Source organism: Petaurus breviceps, unplaced genomic scaffold, assembly GCF_028583685.1.
Source record: "Petaurus breviceps papuanus isolate PSGF00001 unplaced genomic scaffold, PetGlider_PUasm1.0 90603, whole genome shotgun sequence".
In the NCBI taxonomy this organism is placed as follows: Eukaryota; Metazoa; Chordata; class Mammalia; order Diprotodontia; family Petauridae; genus Petaurus; species Petaurus breviceps.
Genome location: NW_027187284.1, coordinates 968,772 through 987,868, shown reverse-complemented (window position 1 = coordinate 987,868; position 19,097 = coordinate 968,772). Strand labels below are relative to the sequence as shown.

Here is a 19,097-nt window from a genome sequence, read left to right as displayed (position 1 = left end):
TCTCCCACTTTTTTGTGTTTGTAATCATGAATTATCTTTGATTTTCATGGAGAGATGGAACAGAACTGTAAGAACATAGCCTTAAGCTTCATGCATACTGTCCACCTCACTATCCTTTAAAAATAATGGAAGTAGAAAAAAATAATAATGGATATAGGTAACTGCCCTAGTATCACACAAGAAAAGTATGTGTTAGATTTAGTTTTCATTTAAAGACACTGGTTCAACTTAATAGTATTCATTTGGGGGTGAAAAGATTTATATTTATCTTATTAACATCAAATAAGTTGTCTCTAGCAAGCCACTCATTGAACCCTTCTATGTTTAATTTTTAATGTCTGAAATTGGATCAGTATTTATCTACTTTGAAGTTGTCCTATAACAGGATTAATGAAAGATGTCTGATATATGAATATCAAATGCTAACATGGAAAATATGTTAATATTATTCCAATGCATGCTATTAAAATGCTGAATAGTAATTTGACTACTTAGTGGGTAAATATTTTGATAAGGACTCTAATATTGAAGTGTGTTTTTCCAGTCAATAAATTACATTAAATTAATAATACATTAGGTAACCTTTAACATACTGTTGAAAATTACTGTTCATGCTATTAATCTTGTTTTCTTTCAGATTTCTAAAGATTTACCTGAGAAACAAAAAGAAATTGAAGCCCTGTTAAAGAATTTCGTGCAGTTTGAAGAAGAGTTGCATCATTTGACATTGTGGTTGATCCCAATTAAAAGTCAATTGGAATTTTACAACCAAGCAAGCCAAACAGAGCCCTTTGATATTAAGGTAATTCTCTCTTCCATTTCTCCCTTCTCCCTTTAAAATGTTCCTTAAACTCTTGACATTTACCTTTGCTATATATCTTCTTAGGGCCCAACATGTCAACTAGCTAATCTGATAAACTACCTCAAATTAATATATAACATATTAATGACTCTAATAAAGATATTCTCAGACCAAGTGAAGGAGACTGAAATATTTCAGGTAGCTAATAAGAGCGTGTCTCAAGAGCTGGAAAGACTTCCTGAAGGCATCCACTTTAATTCCTTCATTTTATAACTGAGAAGAATAATGCCCAGAGAGATTGGGTGATTCATCCAAGGTCACGCAGGCAGTATGTGACATAGCTGGTAACTCATTGCATAGTCAATCAATTCAATAAACGTTTATTTAGCATCTATTATGTGCCGGGCACTATGCTCAATGCTAGGAATACAAAAAGAAGCAAAATACAGTCCCTGCTCTCAAGGAGCTTACAATCGAAGGGGGAAGGGAGGAAAACATGCAAATAAATATGTACAAAGTAAAATAAAGGACAAATAGAAATAATTATCAGAGAAAAGGCACTAGAATTTAGAGGGGTTGAGAAGACTTCTAACAAAAGGTGGGACTTTAATTGGGACTGAATGGAAGCCAGGGAGATCAGTAGTTGGAGTGGAGTGGGGAGAGCTTGGCAGGCATGGGGAGCAACCAAAGAGAACACCAAGAGTCAAGAGATGGCAGACCTCGTTCATGGAACCGCTAAGGGAAACTTTTATTAGATTGAAGAGTACTTTTAGGGGAATAAGGTGTAAAGAACACTGAACATTTAAAAGGCGGTTAGCTTGTGAAGGGCTTGAATGCCTACCAGAGCATTTTGTATTTGATCCTATAGGCAATGGGTTGACACAATGGGACCAATGGTTTAGAAAAATCACTTTACGATTTGGAGTAGAAAGAGACCTAAGGCAGGCAGACCCATCAGCAGGCTATTGTAATAATCAAGAAGGAGTTGATGGGGGCCTGGGCTAGAATGCTGGCAGTGTCAGAGCAGAGACCAGAGTATATTTGAGAGATATTACAAGGGGCAACTCAACAGGTATTGGCAACTCTAATCAGCATGAATTTTAAAATTTATATATATAGACTTTCCCAGCTGTTTTCCTCTATGTTCAAAACAAGAAGAGCAAAAACTCAATCTAGTTAACTCCTGAGTTTCTTCCTCAACTCCCTGACCACAAACTTCTGGTCAGTATATGGCTAAGTAGTTGAGTTAGGAACTTAGCCAGAGCTCAGGGTCACCTCTTCTAGCTTCTAGATTTGCTCTTTCTCTAATAAATACTTAATATTGCACTGAGTCTTTGCTATAGGGAGCCATGTAGGTTTATTTATTTATTTATTTTTGTATTTTACAGCCTGCCTCAATCCTCTGCCTAAGCAAAGGGCTTTTTAAAGAGACTTGGCCCTGGAGTGTACTTGCTGAGCTACAGAACTGTATCTTCTCAATTAGATAAGAGAAATGTACTAGTTTTAAATCTTCAAAACTGGTTATCAAGAAGAATATAAATAATTTAAAACAAACAAGTATACCCTCTGGCCCCTCCCAGTTTCCTCCTCAAATATAAATAAACTGGCAACTTTATTCTGGAGAAGGGGGGAAGGCAGTAGTAGGGGAAGGAAACTTTGTGATAGGCAACCTGAGGCATTTTCAGGGAGACCATTCTATTTCTTTAGTCAGACCCTGAGCACCTGTCAGAAAAATATGTAAGACCTATGGGGAGTCTCAACTTTTTTCTGTTTGGCATTTCATACTAATTGATGAAATGCAGATAGTTATGTCGTGAAGTACCCCCCCACACACAAAAAAAAAGTCCTTTAGCCTTATGTCCTATTACATTTTTTATGCTAGAGTGAAAAGTGATCTCCTATCTCTAGGTTTGTGCAATTTACTCTTGAAACATTCCTCTTCAGGAAATATTTTATGTTTTAATATACATCATGGAAATCTCTACAGAGATCTTGCAAAAAAAAATGAGCATCCAAATGTAGGATATCATGAGTGTAAAAATTAGGCGTAATCATAACAAATATCTATCAATCAGCATGCTGAATTTAGATTTTAATTCTAAATATACATTTAGCTTAGAGTTTTTAAGTGTGCTGATTTCATATTTATGAAATTAATTGATTTAATTTCAATTAAATGGAATAAATTTCAATCTATGGATTGCTTAACATTCTTAAAAGTGAGCTTACATTTTTAATCTTTTCTAAATACTACCAACAATCAGCAGGAGTTGGTCTTTATCTGGCATAAAACTGTCTAATTACTGCCTTCTTAACTTTTTATTAAAATTAGAGGTGGGGAGTAGGAATCACATAATGTTAATGTCAGATTCGCTGATTGGAATCTTTTCATATTTATGCCAGTGAAACTTTTATCTCCCCCCCACCTTGTATAATGATTTTCCTTCTGTAGTATATAAATAAAAATGACACACTGCCCTGCAGGTTCTCGTTTTGAATGTAAGAACAGTAATTATACATAACTGCAAATGCTCCCTAAAAATCACTAAAAGGCATGATTGTAGTTATTGAAAGCCAAGGTAGCTAGGCAATATAAAGTACCTCCTTACAGGTTCACATAGATGTGAGTATTTCTGCCATTGACTTCTCAGAAGTCAATGTCATCTCTTTAATGGTTTGGCATAAGGTAAATCATAAGCAAGTAATTGTGATGATTTGCTAGGCAAATACTAGTTATACCTTAAGCTAGTTAGTATTAGATTTGGTACCTTTATTTTATTTTATTTTTTTGGAATAACCAAAAAATATATATCTGCCATATTCAGAGAATGGACTGTGGAAGACTTACAGAAAGACAAGCATAAGGATTAGGCACAAGGACTGAGAAGGTGTGTGTGGATGTGTTCATATATGTATATATATATATATATGTATATATGTACACACATTTGTGTCTGTCTATGTATTGTGTATGTATATATGTATACACATATATGTACAGATACAGGCAGGCACATATATACATATACACATTTGTGTGTATTGTGTGTGTGTGAGAGAGAGAAAGAGAATGATGGATGGAGTACCCACTTTGGCAACATGACAGATCACTGAAGTGCCAAAGTTTGCCCTAGACAGAGGAAAACATTGAAAAGTTGTCCTTCTTTTCTTTTCTTTTTTTTTTTAAAGCAATCGGAGTTAAGTGACTTGCTCAAGGTTACACGGCCAGGTGTTTCTGGGTGGTTGCTAAGTGTCTGAGCCCGGGATTCGATCTCTAGGTCATCCCAACACTGGAGCCGGTGCTCTTACTCACTGTGCTACTTGGCCTCCCCTCCTTTCTTTTTCTTACACAGTAATTCACCATAGGATGATTCTATAGTTTTCATATGTTGTAAAAAAAAAAAGTTTTAGTGAAAACCATCTTAGCAAATAAAATAGGGGATTATATTGTAGTTGCAGAGTCAAAAGGACCAGCTTGCTACCAGGATACAATCATGTAGATGCCTGTTGGGTTTTTAAATTTCTGCTAACATTCATACATTATTGGAATAACTGGCTGGGGGTCGAGAGTATGAGGAGAAAATTATAAGGTGGAGCATTATAATGCCATATGGCCCACTCTATTTAGACCTATATGTTATAATGACACTAATTTACTTGTGCGTTTTTCCATAGGCAACCTCTAGAAAATGAAACAGACAGAGGTTAAGTGACTTACCCAGTGTCACCAGAAGGGCAAGAAGTAAAATAGATCTCTTTACTTTATCAAATGGCTTTCAAAGACTTTTCCCATTTATTCTTGTCTTTTGATTGATTGATTGCTTGGTTGAGATGTGTTCTCACCTAGTTAAAGTTAAGACAGAAAACTAACAACTAGAGGGATGAGGAAAAGGCTTTAGATGAAGATGTCACTTAACTTATGACTTTAAAGAAATGAGGAATTTGAAGAAGGAGAGGTGCAGAGAGAATGCATCATAGGCATATAGAATGACCTATGCAAAGGCATGAAGAGAAGCGATTGTATGTCAACTTTAAGGAAGAGTTAGCAATCTCCTTTGACAGCATTAGAATGAGTGAAAGGGCATAGTAAGAAATACGAAGCAGAAGTCAAAAGCCATTTATTAAGTGTTTGCTATTTGCCAAGTTCAGTGTTAAGAACTGGGGATATACAAAGAAAGCTAGAAGACAACCCTCCTCTCAAAGAGTCCACGTCCAATTGGGAGCATAGCATATAAACAACTATGTACAAACAATATCTATACAGGATTAATTGGAGATAGCATTGAGGGCTCAGGAAAGGCTTCTTGCAGAAGGCAAGATTTTAACGGAGGCTTGAAGGAAGTCAGAGAAGCCAGGAGACAGAAGCAAGGAGGGAAAGCATTTTAGACAGGGACAAGAACATGTAAAAATGCAGGAATTGGAAAATAAAATATTATGTAGGAGGAATAGGAAGGAGACTAGTGTCACATGATCACAGAGTAGATGCAGAGGAGTAAAGTGTAAGAAAACTGGAAAAGTAGAAAGAATCCTTGTTATAAATGGCTTTAAAAAGCAAAGGTTTTTGCATTTGACCCTCAAGGTACTGAGGAGCCATTGGAGTTTATTGAATGGGATGGAGGGGGGAAGGTAAGCCAATAGCTTTTATTGACTGTGTATAGGGGTATCACCTGGTCAAACCTGAACTTTGGGAATATCATAGTTGTTTTTTTTTAAACTGGTTAGAAGATGGACTTAAATGTTTAAAGACTTTAGGCAGGGAGATCATCCACAAGGCTATTAAAATAGACCAGGTACAAGGTGATAAAGGCTTACAGTAGGACGGTGGCAGAACATCCTTGGGATGTTCATAAGGACTGAACTCATTGGCCCGTCACCCATTAAATTTAAGTATTTAGTCTGAGTTGTTTTATTTATGCTTTAACAGTGAAAGGGAGAAAAGATATAGCAAGGAAGCTTAAGGAGATGGTAAGGTAAAGTTTCATTTTGTTTTTTAAGTATGCAAGAGACCAAGATATGCTAATAAATAGTGGGGAAGGATCCAGTAAAGAAAAAATTAAAGTTAAAATGAGAAAGGGATTATTAATTGGAAAAACTCTCAGAAGAGACCGAGAGTTAATAGAATCAAGGGCAGAAGTAGAGAGATTATCCTTTGCAAAGAGACTGGAGATGTTGTGAGATTTTTTAATGTAGACAAGAGAAAACCAGGCAAGTAATAGTACCACTATACCTTGTCCTGGTCAGACTACATGTGGAATAGTATTTTCAATTCTAGTCACAACAATTTATAAAAATTATTGATAATCTAGAGATTTTTTTAGAGGATGGTAACCAGGATGGTGAAGGACCTTGATATTATGCTATATGTCACGGGTCTGTACAACCTGCAGCCTGCCAAAGGATTTTGGGAACACTTCCTCTACATTTTTCATGGGTCACCCAAAATCCTTTGGTGGGCCACAGGTTGTGCAGGCCTGCTATATGAGAATCAATTATAGAAACTAAGATTTAACCTGAAAAAAGATGAAATGTGGGGGAAGCATGATTGTTCTTTTCAAGCATTTGCAAGATTGTTTTGTGAAAAAGGGGTTAGACTTTCTGTGCTTGTTCCAAATTGCAGAAATAGGAATCATGGGTGGAAATTGCAAAGAAGGAAATTCATATTATAGAAAGAAATAATTAACCAAAATTAAAACTAAATAGAATGAGCTGCCTCAGGAGGCAGTGATTTCCACACACCAGAGATCATCAAGTGGAGGCTGGATGTCCACTTTTTGGGAAGTATGCAGAGAGCACTCTCCATTAGGTTTGGGCATATTTTTTAAAATTTAATTCAAAAGGTCTTTATAATTATTTTTCTGAATTTAAAAATATTTGGAGTAGTCATTTTCTAGTTAACAAAAATATATTATTTATAAATACAAGAACTTTAAATTTCTTAATAGTTGAAGTTCTATGCAAAGACTAACCTGTGTCAAAAATTGATAATACCCAATGTTGTTATCTTTAATGTTAGGTCCTCTGATTAACTTTCAGTACTGGAGCTGAAAGGATGTAGCATCTGCCCATAATGGCCAAAGCAAAACAACGCTCTAAGATAATGGTTTTGAGTATGTCTGTCTCACACTATGAAAACAACCTTTTCTGATGACTCAATTGTGTTTGTTCAATGCACTAGCAGTATATTTTTTCATGTACAATTCTTCCAATGTGCAATGAAATTCCAATGTAGAAATTAAAATAGTGAGACATGAGATATGAAAGTATGGAGGACAAATAATCATTACTCAGAACCATAGACTCATAGAACTTTAGATCTGGAAGGAGTCTTAGAGGTTTATCTAGTCTAGGGGTTCTTAGTAGTGTGTGTGTGTGTGTATGTGTGTGTGTGTGTGTGTGCACGTGCATGTAACCCACTGGAAGTCTGGGGAAGCCTATGGACCATTTTTCAGAATAATGTTTTAAATACATAAACTAAAACTCAAATTATATTGAAATGCATACACACACATACACACATACACACCACAAATTCATGGGTTGATTTAGCCTAAATTTAGATTAAAGCAGAATAATAACAGCCCCAGGAAGCAATCATCCAAAATCCATTTGATGACCTATAGTAATGGAGAACATAGTACCCTATCAGTTATATTTCTGGATACTGCCACATAGGGCATTTTTCCTTATGGTAAGTTAAATCTGCCTCTCTGTTAACAGCCTTACCCATTCATTGGTTGTCATTCCACTATCTGGGAAGAAGCAAAACCCATATCACCAAAAACCCAAATTAAAATCCTTCAAATATTCATTTATATATACTATTCCCTAAGTCTCTATTCTTGTAGGCTAAAAGGTCCTCATTTCTTTCATTCAATCTTTTTATGTGATGGTTTGAAACATACTCCTCTGTTGCAAGGTACACATTCCTTTGTGCTTCTCAAAATAATGTTCTGTACTCTTTTACAGATGTTCTCAATTTCACAGTATTCAAGTGGGAAAAAGATGTGAACTCTATACCTATTGTGTTCAAACAATTCTTTATTTGGCAAAGTGATCAATGAAACCACTTCTTTCACATATCACATGACACAGAGGGTAGACTTGACTGACAGACAAAAATATAGAGTAAAAACAATATGAATCTAATGAGGAATTCTTTGAACCAATATTTTATCCAGAGAAATGAGTGATAAAGGAAAAGAGAAGTTTGAGATTTTAAAGTCTGAGGTTTTATTAAGTGTTGTTAGGTTGCTTTCTGAAAGTCAGTTAGGCATAGGAGTGTAATATCTGGAGTGCCACCCCTGCCTTGAATGTAGGGTCATCAAAAAAGCTGCTTCCAAATATTTTGTGGGTTCTCATCCACTCAAAACTATACTTCAAGAACCTCCTCTGATGTTACTACCCAGAGACAACAAAATTGGTTCAAATAAAAGGTATCTAATGAAACAGCGTAAGATTACTTTCAATAGACCATTTACCCCAGACATATGGAGACATCTCCCACTAATACACAGGATGGGAAGATTTGGAATACACATGGAAGTGCACACAAATAGGGAACACACATGAATAGGTCATAGATTTGGAGCACCAGTTCACACCTTGGAAAGTGCAATCCTAGCAGTGCCTTATTGTGATATCTTCAGTTGTACTTATGCCCAGATGGTTTGACATGGGTGTCTCTGCCAGATGGTAATCTGTTGGTCTTCTGGTCACTATCCCATTAGTTCATGCTCAATGCCAGGGTGGTTGAAATAGCTGTGGAGTACCTCATTGCACCTTACTTCATCTGGCTTCAACCTGAGTCCTCAGCTGAGTTGTTAGCTCCTCAGCTTAAGAGGAAGAATGGGTTCTAGCATCTCTGTTTTTCTTTAGAGCCCAACCTTAAGCTTCAGCTCATTTATTGGTCTAGGCCCCTCACATGCCTATGATGGAACTAGAGAAAATCCTTCAGACACTCTCCCAAGAGTGTTAAAGCTATCAGTTTCTAATCCTTGTTTTCAGTAAGAATTTCCCCTCCTTAATCTAGAAAGAGAATCTTTACCTCCTGGTGCCAAACTCTTTTAGGGCAGAGAATGAGAGTTTAATTTATTAAATGACTGGTAGCATTTTGTTTGTCTTTGAGCCTGACTTTTTTAAATCCTCCTAGGAGGATTAGAGGATCACAGATTAAATTTTTTTGGAGGGGGAAAGGCAAGACAATTGGGATTAAGTGACTTGCTCAAGGTCACACATCTAGTTAAGTGTCAAGTGTCTGAGACCAAATTTGAACTCAGGTCCTCCTGACTCCAGGGTCAGTGCTCTATTCACTGTGTCACCTAGCTGTCTCAGGATCATAGATTTAGAAATAGTTCTAGATTATTGAGTCCAGCTCTCTCATTTTTCAGATAAGGATACTGAGACTCATAGTTTAAGTGACCTGTCCAGTGTCACACAACTAGTAAATGGATAAGATTGAATTTCAACTCTTGTCTTCCTGACTCCAAGTTCCATACTCTTATCTACTATGCCATTTAACTGCCATATCCTTGTTCCAATCTTTTATATGACTTTGGTTTAAAGACTTCTTACTTAAAATGGCAAGGTAACTTCTGATGGCAACCCATACCTTTTTAGAATCATTTCAGGTTCTTCCCTTCCAAGAATATGTATTCCCTGAGAATTAAAAGAAAGAGGAAAGGTGAGGAACAAAAACAAAAACAAAATTCCCTTGGTGGAATTCACTAGAGCCTTGATTCTGCCTCAAACCTTAGTTACAAATTTTGCTTTCCTGATAGTATATGTAGCTGGTCTCCTAGATTTTAAGCTGTTCTACAGGGAAAAAAAGAAAAAAAACTAAGCAAAAGAGAATAATATCAGGAATCAAGAGGCATGGCTCTTCTGCCACTAATCAGCTGTGCGATTCTAGGCAAACAGCTCAATTCTTCTAGGCCTCAGGTTCTTCAGTTAAAAAATGAGGACCTTAAACTAGGTTATCTCAGAGGTCCCTTTTAGTTCTCAGATTGTATGATTCTCTTATACCTAAAGCTATTGAATTATCATTCATATTTTAAAAAGCCTCTCTTAGCTCTTAAAAATGTAAGGATTATCAGAATTCTGGCAGTTTCTCTAAAATTATTTAGGTTTTTAGGCACATGGATCATGTGCAATTAGTCATTATAAGGCTCATTGTTATCCATGCCTTACTTGTTTTATTCATTTACAATTTAAACAATGAAAAACCTCATTGTAGCATTTCACTGGAAAAAGAATTTGTCATGTATCAGGAAATGAAGTGAATAGAGTGCTTTACATCTTTATTCATAAAGCCAAATCACAGAAAGATAAATGTTAAAGTCAAAAGAAATGCTACAAGGATGAACTACTATCCAAAGATGGACTTAAAAATAACATATAGGCCAAGGATAAAGCAAAGTATCTATTCTTAGCCTCCCTCTCTCCAGCTCTGCCACTCTAGTACTCATTATCAAGACTGAAAGTAGAAACCTAGGTAGACATAAATATAAGCACTTTCAACTTTCTTATTAATCATTAATATGTCATGACTAAACAATATAGCAGTTAATAAAGTTATTATGTGTATATATGTGCAACTACATACATATATATATGTATATGTGTGGTGGGTTTGGGGTGTTCAGAGAAGACTAGTACCTCCCTGTGAGGGCTTGCTTAGTCCTTTTCAGGGCTGCCTTACACCTTTGGTGTCCACCTTATCCACCCAACACTCACCTATGGCTCCAAGAAACTATTGCATGTGCAACAACCATTCACCATAAAATAGCTCTGCCAGACAGGTTCAACCAGGTTGAAAGTCACAAAGGGGTCCTAACTCACTGGTCGGTGAGTTAGGTGATGTCTACCCCTAGCATGTGAAGACATCCTCCCAGCAGAATGGATGGGTGAAAACAATTTGTTCCAAAGGCCATAAAGGGGGTGGAAGTAAATGCTGTGGAGGACTTAGAGCCTGCTTAGACCTTGAAGATTACAAGGTCATCAACTGCATCCCAAGCCATAACCTGTCATCTCTACTTTTGTCTTTCACTGGATTCTGATGACCCTGAAAGATTAAGATCTACTATTCCATGCAACTCTACTTCAATGAAATCCAATTTATGTGTGAGTCAAAACATATAATTCATACTATTTTACCATTTTTATCTAACTCAAAGTCCTGTGGCAACAAGCAATGATAAAGCAGCAGATACAGATGCCTAGAAAATTTCATTCAGATTTTATATGAACAGTTGATTTCCTGCCTTGTAAATATCAACCCTGCACACAGGCGGCCCAGACCATAGAATTGTCTTCTCAGTGAACTGAAGGACTAATAAGTTTCAGCAGATTCCTGGGTGTCTGAGCAGCCTTTTAAAAACCACACTGCTCACCTCTTGGCATGAAGAAAGGGCTAAAAAAGATGCCCTAAAAATTTTGTTTTACCCAACCCTGGTCTTCTTACCTCGGCAAGTAAGGATCCCACCCTGTGGTCATGACACACAAAAAAATGTGCAAAAATTTTTGTGAAGATGATTCCACTCATCATTGGTACATAGAATTTGTCATATTTATGGACAACATGAAATAGAGTAGACCCAAAAGACAAAAAGCTCTTGTTGTGAGAGAACTCAGCTGCTCAAACAGCAGCTCTGAATGAAAAAAGATTGGCAAATGAAGACCAACTTACCAAAATCAGATCGGGATACACATTTTTCTGCAGTGGAAGCACTGAAGGGGAGCACAATGAAACTGGTATGACTTTTGCAATCAAAACTAATCTAGTCAACAAGCTTTTATGTCTCCCAAATGAGTGAATCACAGGCTTATTATAATGCCTTTGCTGTTTGCAAGAAAGTCCCACATCACTATCAACAGTGCATATGCTCCCACCATGATGAACTCTGATAAGGTCAAGGAAAATTTTTATGAAGACCTGGAGACCCTCATAATCAAGATGCTGAAAGAGGACAAGTTTGTAATTCTGAATGACTTTAACATCAGAGCAAGCACAGACTGTCAGATGTGGCAGGGAATCCTTAGGAGGAATGGAGTCAGAAATAACAACAGCAGTGATCACTTACTACTAAATATCTGTGCATCTCATGACCTTCTCATCACCAACACTGTCTTCCATTTACCTAAAGGCTATAGAACTTCATTGATTGTACTATTTCAGCAAACATTGACCTTTGATAGGTTATGTCATTGTAAGGAGTAGAGAAAGGATGTGAGAGTAATGTATGGCACAGAGTGGTGAACTGATCATAGATTTATTGTCTCCAAGCTAAACATTTACATTTAACACAAGTGGTGACCTTAAGGCAAGATAACTAGTAGAAGACTTAATGTTAGCACATAAGAGCACATATCCAAGCATGAACAATGTGTTACTAACTTGGAGGGAAATCTGAGTCAACACATGGTTGGCAGCAGTGGAGTGGGCAGCTTTCAGAGATTTGGTGTGCAGCATCACACTTGCTCATTGGGCCAGAACACTCACAAACATCAAGATTAGTTTGAGGAAAATGATGAGGAAATTCAGAAGTTGTTGAACAAAAAATGAGAACTCCACAGAGTTTACCAGGAGGTACCATCCATTTCTAAGAAGGAGCATTTAACTCCATCAAAAGTAAAGTGTAAGTGAAGCTTAGAGATAGGATTTTTGGCTCAGTAAGAAGGCAGATGAAATTCAGTTCTACACTGATAGTAACAATCCAAAACACTTTTATGATGCTCTAAAAACTATTTATGGGCCAAAGACCTGTGGATTGTTACTAAGTGCTGATGGAGTCACATTGACTAATGATAAGGACATAATCCTGGAGAGATGGGCTGAGCACTTCCATAGTGTTCTCAACAGACTGTCACCAATCAATGCTGAAACCACTAACAGTAACACCTCATATTGAAATTGATCCCCCTCTAGCCAAACTTCCAATTGAAGAAAAAGTTTTGAAAGCCATTAGGGTTTTCTCATGTAGCAAAGTTCCTGGTGCTGATTCTATTCCAGTGGAGATTTACAAAGCAGGGTCAACAGCTCATATAAAATCTGAATGAAATTTTCCAGGTTATATAGCAAAACAAGGCTATCCCCTAGGAGTTCAAAGTTCATCCATTGCCCATCTCTATAAAGGAAATAGGTTGCCCTGTGGCAATCACAAAATGAGGGTGTCTCTCTCTTAATCATTACTGGAAAGATTCTTTCACCTGGAAGATGATCATCTACCCAAAAGCCAGTGTGGCTTCAAAACCGGCTAGGGATGGTTGATATGGTGTTTGCTGCCCAACAAGTACAGAGGAGCAGACCAGAGGTCTGTACACAACATTCATCCATCTGACCAAAGCCTTTGATACTATCAAATCTTGAGGGCTTATGGGAAATCATGGAAAATTTTGGTTGCCTGGGGAAACTCATCAGTACTGTATGTAAGTTTCATGATGGCATGCCTGCATTGGTTCTGGATAATAGACGATACTCTCACAATTTCCCAGTCACGAGGCTGTGTTCTTGCTCCTGTGCTTTTTAGCATGATGTTTTTAGCAATGTTATCAGATGCCTTCAAAAAGGACAGAAAGGGCATCAAGTTTAGCTACCACACTAATGGTAAATTATTTATCTTGAAAAGAATACAAGTCAAGGCAAAAATAAAATAAAAGGAGAGTTAGTGCATGATTTTTTGTTCACAGATGATTGTGCACTCAATGCAGCCTATAAAACTTATATGCAACAAAGTATGGATCAATTCTCTGCTTCTGGTGCTAATTTTGACCTAATAATTAACACCAAGAAAACACAGGTTTTCCCCCAGTCAGCACCATATCATCCACATGTGAACCATAAATTACAGAAAATGGCGAAATTCTGAATGCTATGGATAAGTCCACTTACCTTGGGAGTATAATTTCCATGGATATACACATAGATGATGTTGACATATGCATAGCCAGACCTAACTCAGTGTTTGGCAGGCTCCAAAGGAAAGTGCGAGAGAGAGGAGACATTAGATTGCCTACCAAACTAAAGGTCTACAGAGCCATTGTGATGACCTCATTGCTCTATACCCCCAACATCCTTTCTTGCCTTATTACATATTTTTTTTTCTTACAATCAGATTGACCTCCTTAATATTCCTTTCCTACAATACACCATCTTTCTGTAGGACATTGCATTGACTATCTCCTGTACCTGGCATCTACTCCTTCTTCACCTCTAGTTCTTAATATCTCTTATTCCTTAAAAACTCAAATGCTATCTAATCTGTGAAATCCATCCTGCTATCATCCCCAATTATATTGTTTTATTTTTGTATTCTTATATAAGTTCATAGATAAGTGGTAACAGAAAATGGTAATATTGATCGCAATATGTTTTCTAGTATTTCTACTCTTAGCCTGGCAATAGATAATTACAGAAAAATTTGAGTAGGATGGACACAGAAGTAAATAATAAATAAATCTGTATGCCCTATATAGCATTACCAGCAACAATCATTTGTCAATTCATTTATGCAATCAAGAAACGTTTCTTATGTACCTACTATATGCATTGCAATATGAAAAAAAGATATAATTTAGATATATTTATTGCAAGTGCTGAATAACAAAATAATAGTTATCAGTATGATTCAGTGTCAGGAATGTTTGGAGGTCAGGCCTAGAAAGGATTGGTCTTTTAATTCAGTCATTCATGAGAACAGAATATGATTATCAACTTTGCATATCCTTTTATGTTCAATGACATTTCTAACCACAGCAAAATGTAAGCTACTTGAGGGAGAGGACTGTTTGATCTTGGTTTTTGCATTTTAAATGCTTATAGAATTTCAGGCACATTATAAACACTTAATAAAAGCTTATTGAAATGGATTAAATTGAAAATCTCATAGGAATAGATTTTTAAATGACTTGGAGAGATTAGAGAAATTGTTCATCAATAATACTATGAAATTTGACAAGGATTAAACAAATGACTCAGAAACAGAATTGAGAAAGAATGAATGGTTAGATGCAAATATGACAGAAAAAGACCTCAGTAATAATATACCATAGACTAAATGCATTAAAATTTTTATACTGCTATTGAAAAAAAATATTCAGCTGAATTAAAAAAAGTATATGACATGCTAAGCCGAGAATAATCTATCAGCTCTGCTTATAGATATAACTTTGGTTTAGTGTGGACTTATTTCCACCATTATAGAAAACTTTTTGTCTTGAATGAATTTCCTGGATTGTGTCAGAGACAGTGAAGCTAGGTCTTAAAGACTGCTTAACGTGGCCCTGTCATTTCTATGTCACACTGTCTGTGTGAGACTCATTTTGTTATTGTTTTTCAGTCATATAATACTGTCCTCAGGGTTTTCTTGGCAAAGATTCTGGAGTGGTTTGCCATTTCCTTCTCCAGTGGATTAAAGCAAAACAGAGGTAAAATGACTTTCCCAGGGTCATACAGCTAGTAAGTATCTGAGGCCAGATTTGAACTCAGTTCTGCCTCACTCCAGGCCCAGTGCTCTATCCACTTAGCCACCTACCTCCTTATAAGACTTATACTTAGGGGTGACCAGGTAGCACAGCAAGTAAGAGCACTGGCCCCAGTGTCAGGATAACCTTGGGGATCAAATCCAGGCTCAGACACTTAGCATCCAACCAAAAACACCTGGCCATGTAACCTTGAGCAAGTTACTTAACCTTTTAAATGAGTAAATAAGACTCATACTTAAAATTATGTTGTCATTTTTTAAAACACTGAAGTAACTAGAAGAAATATACAGGAAATGGTACTGTTGAAAAATGACTAATGAATGGAAAGTAAGATTTCTGTCTCTCTAATGCAGTCCAGGGAGGAAAATGTCAACCCTTCATATACTTGAAAATATTTAGTAACTCACAGACTTTTTCCTGATGCATTTGGATCATGCATTCTGAAATCCAATCATGCTGCTATCAGAGTTAAGAAAATTCCATTCCAGAAAGCAATCTGCAGCACAAACATTCTTCCAGCAGGTATTCTTTGCCCAGCCATATGAAAATAATTAAAGGAATGCAGGATTCTTAGCTTAAAGAAAGTGAGGATATGGGGAAAGGATCAGAGGGAAGGCTGCTAAAAGTTTTGAGGTCTCTAAAGGGCTGTCACCTAGAGGATACTTGTTTTTCTTGGCCCCAGAAGGAAAAAAAAAAGTAGGAGAAATGCTTAGAAGTTAAAGAGAATGTCTGATTCAAAGTAAGGAAATTCTTCCTAGTATTCTTTGAATTTGTATTTCACATTTTCTTAATTAAGAGGATGTAGAATACAAAAATACCTTTCAATTATATCTCAGACACTTTACTGCATGAATATATTCCCTCTTGGACTGGGATTTATAGAGAACTTGCAAGGGAGAGCAAATTTTCAAAAGATTTCAGAACTCTGAACAGGGCACAAGATGGAAATGTTTAGTTGACCATAATGAAATGAGACTGAAAAATCTGTAAAATAAAAACAGTTTATGATATCCTGGCTAGAAGCCTTGAAGTGAAATAGAAGATATTAACATTTAATTTGAAAGAAAAAAATTTAAAATTCTATTTTGTGTCTATACTCCTCCCCTCCTGCAGAAACTATGAATTTGGGGATTTGTTTCATAACCACTCTATTTCTATTAGTTTTTATTTTAGAAAGAACACACCAATTTTTAAACAGTATTTAACTTTTTTATTCCCTGATTTCAAATTGGGAAAGAATTTAGGGGAAAAAATTGTTTTGGATAATAATAGATTACAAATTAAACATAGTAACAAATATCCATTCAATAATAGTAAAAAAATTTTTTGAATTTTATTTAAAGTTAGATCAGTCACGAAGTCATAGACGTGATTCATAGTTTTCTTTTCTTCATTCAATCAAAATATCACTCTCCTAACTGCTAACTTAAAATATAAAGGATATAATCTTACTTTGATATGGTCCATGAATCATCATTATGCTGTACATTTCTAATATCTTCATGGTAGATTTAAAGAGCTAGGTTTAACTGCTCCATGAAGAATACCAGGCAGTGATTTAAATCTTTATCTGTATAAGCTCCAAAGTAGGACAAACTTGACCAAATATGATAAATGGACACTATTAGAAATTTGTCAGCATACAGTACCAAAAAAGATCATCTATTCACAGGAATCGTACATAGAAATACTACTTTTACTCATCCTCACCTCTCTAGACATGTGGATCCTCCAAGATTTTATTATGGGTTCCTATCTTTCCTCATCCCCCAAGCTCCTTGAGTCAGTTTCTTTAGGAACAACATATTTAACAACTGAAATATATATGTGTGTGTGTGTGTGTGTGTGTGTGTGTATTTTATTTGGATAAACAAAACCCCTATTCAAACCTATTAAATCTGAAGGAATTCATCAACATTTGATCTTGTGCTATGTTCTATACAAAGAAAAAGCAAAAAAAAAACCCATACATTTAAACTTTAATGTGTGTCACCCCAATTTTTTACATTTATTTAAATGGAAATTCTGAAATTACACTATTTCACAAAAAAACATATTTTTTTTCTTTTGAGTAGCGTATGTTTACTTTTTAAAAAGAATTTCTTAGTTTCTGTGATGGGAATAGATAGAGCTGGGTTTTTATCTAGAACATTTCTATTCCAACATTTTCTAAAAGTTGTCATTTGAATTTCACAGAAGCCTCAAAATCTAGGTATTTTTCTTCTTACCTTAAGACTAAAACAGGGGCAGCTAGGTGGCACAGTGAATAGAGCACTGGTCCTGGAGTCAGGAGGACCCAAGTTCTAGCCTCAGACATTTGACATACTTAGCTGTGTGACTTGGGGCAAGTCAATTAACCCCAATTGCTCTGCCTTCCCTCCTCCAAAAAAGACAAAAAAAGTAAAAAAAAAAAAAAGACTAAAACAAAAAATTAAAAACCACCTTACTTTTCTGAAAGGAAACCAAATCACATTCTAGTCCTACTGTAACATTATCATCCTCAATAACAATAACAACAGGGAGCACTGATATAATAACACTTTAAGATTTGAAAAATATCTTTTATACATTACCTCCTTTCATCCTCACAACAACCATGGGATGTTGCAGCTATTATTATCTCCTTTTTATTAGACAAAGAAACTGAGTCTGTGAGACTAGGTGAATTTTCTAGGATCACACAGCTGGAAAGTGCCTGTGTCAGCATTTGAACTCATAACTTTTTGACTCCAAGTTCAGCACTACTGCCAGGAGTGGGGAACCTGTAGCCTTAAGGTCACATATGTCTTTCTAGGTACTTGGGTGTGGCCTTTTTACTGAGTCCCTGCTACCACTTAGAGCTCACAGCAATAATGGAAGTGAAAAGGCACTCTTGTTCAGCCATCTTAATAGACATGATAATGATGATTGCAAGAAAGTCAGCAATGTTTTTGTTTTGTTTTAAATCTCAAAGGCAGGACAAAACCTAGAAAAAAATACAAAGTAGGTAAAATTCATCTTTAGCACCTCTCACCTGTTCGTACATTCTCTTACCTAAGTATGAACATTATTCTAAGTCATTAGCTAATAGTTGTCTGTTGTTTAATAATAATATTTTATTTTTATTATTAATTAATAATATTATTAATATCAAAACCAAATTTTGATTTTTAGCCCTAAACATGAAAGCAAAATAAGAAAGCCTTCCTGAATGATTTGTAACACTCAGTCTCATGACTTTTTAGGTCTATATTTTACATAATCTGCCCACTTTTCAAGTATTGGGCAGTCATGTATGCAACCTGGGTAGATTATTATTTGGTTTCATAATACTAGACATTTTAAAAATCAATATTGTATTATACTTTGTATATTTAGACAGAATATTTTTTGAAATCTATAAATCTCTAAATCACAAAAATTCTCCTTTTTGTGGCATGCCCTTGATTAACTCAGGATAGAAATAGAGAACCTGCCATTCTTTTTCAATCAATTTGGTATGTGCTTGACAGCCTGAGAGAGACCAGCATAGCAGTGGTTGAGCAGACCTAATTGTAGATAAATAAAAGAACATTCACCTGGCATGAGGAAAATGAAGGAGAAACTGAACTAAGCAATGTGTTTTTTTTTTTTCCATCCATCAAGCTTCATTTGTCAGAAACTGCTTGACAATCTAGGCCAGAGAAGTCAGGTTTTGACACCATATTGATTCCATTTCATTTTCAGTTTCTTAGTACCCTTTGTAGCAAACAATTTGTATGTAGGATGAAAGACAGCCTGAGCGACTACACACACACACACACACACACACACACACACACACACACACACACACACA

The 19,097-nt window shown here is 36.0% G+C and overlaps 1 protein-coding gene across 10 annotated transcripts in view; it reads left to right on the top strand.

The window, feature by feature from the left end:
* DMD (dystrophin) overlaps window positions 1–19,097 on the top strand; it is a 2,504,498-nt gene that overhangs the window by 1,653,229 nt on the left and 832,172 nt on the right. For all 10 annotated transcript variants that reach the window (XM_069063824.1, XM_069063827.1, XM_069063826.1 and 7 more), the window contains one exon: window positions 638–802. In XM_069063824.1, coding sequence (XP_068919925.1) covers window positions 638–802 — 165 coding nt within the window. The remainder of the gene's footprint in view (window positions 1–637; window positions 803–19,097) is intronic.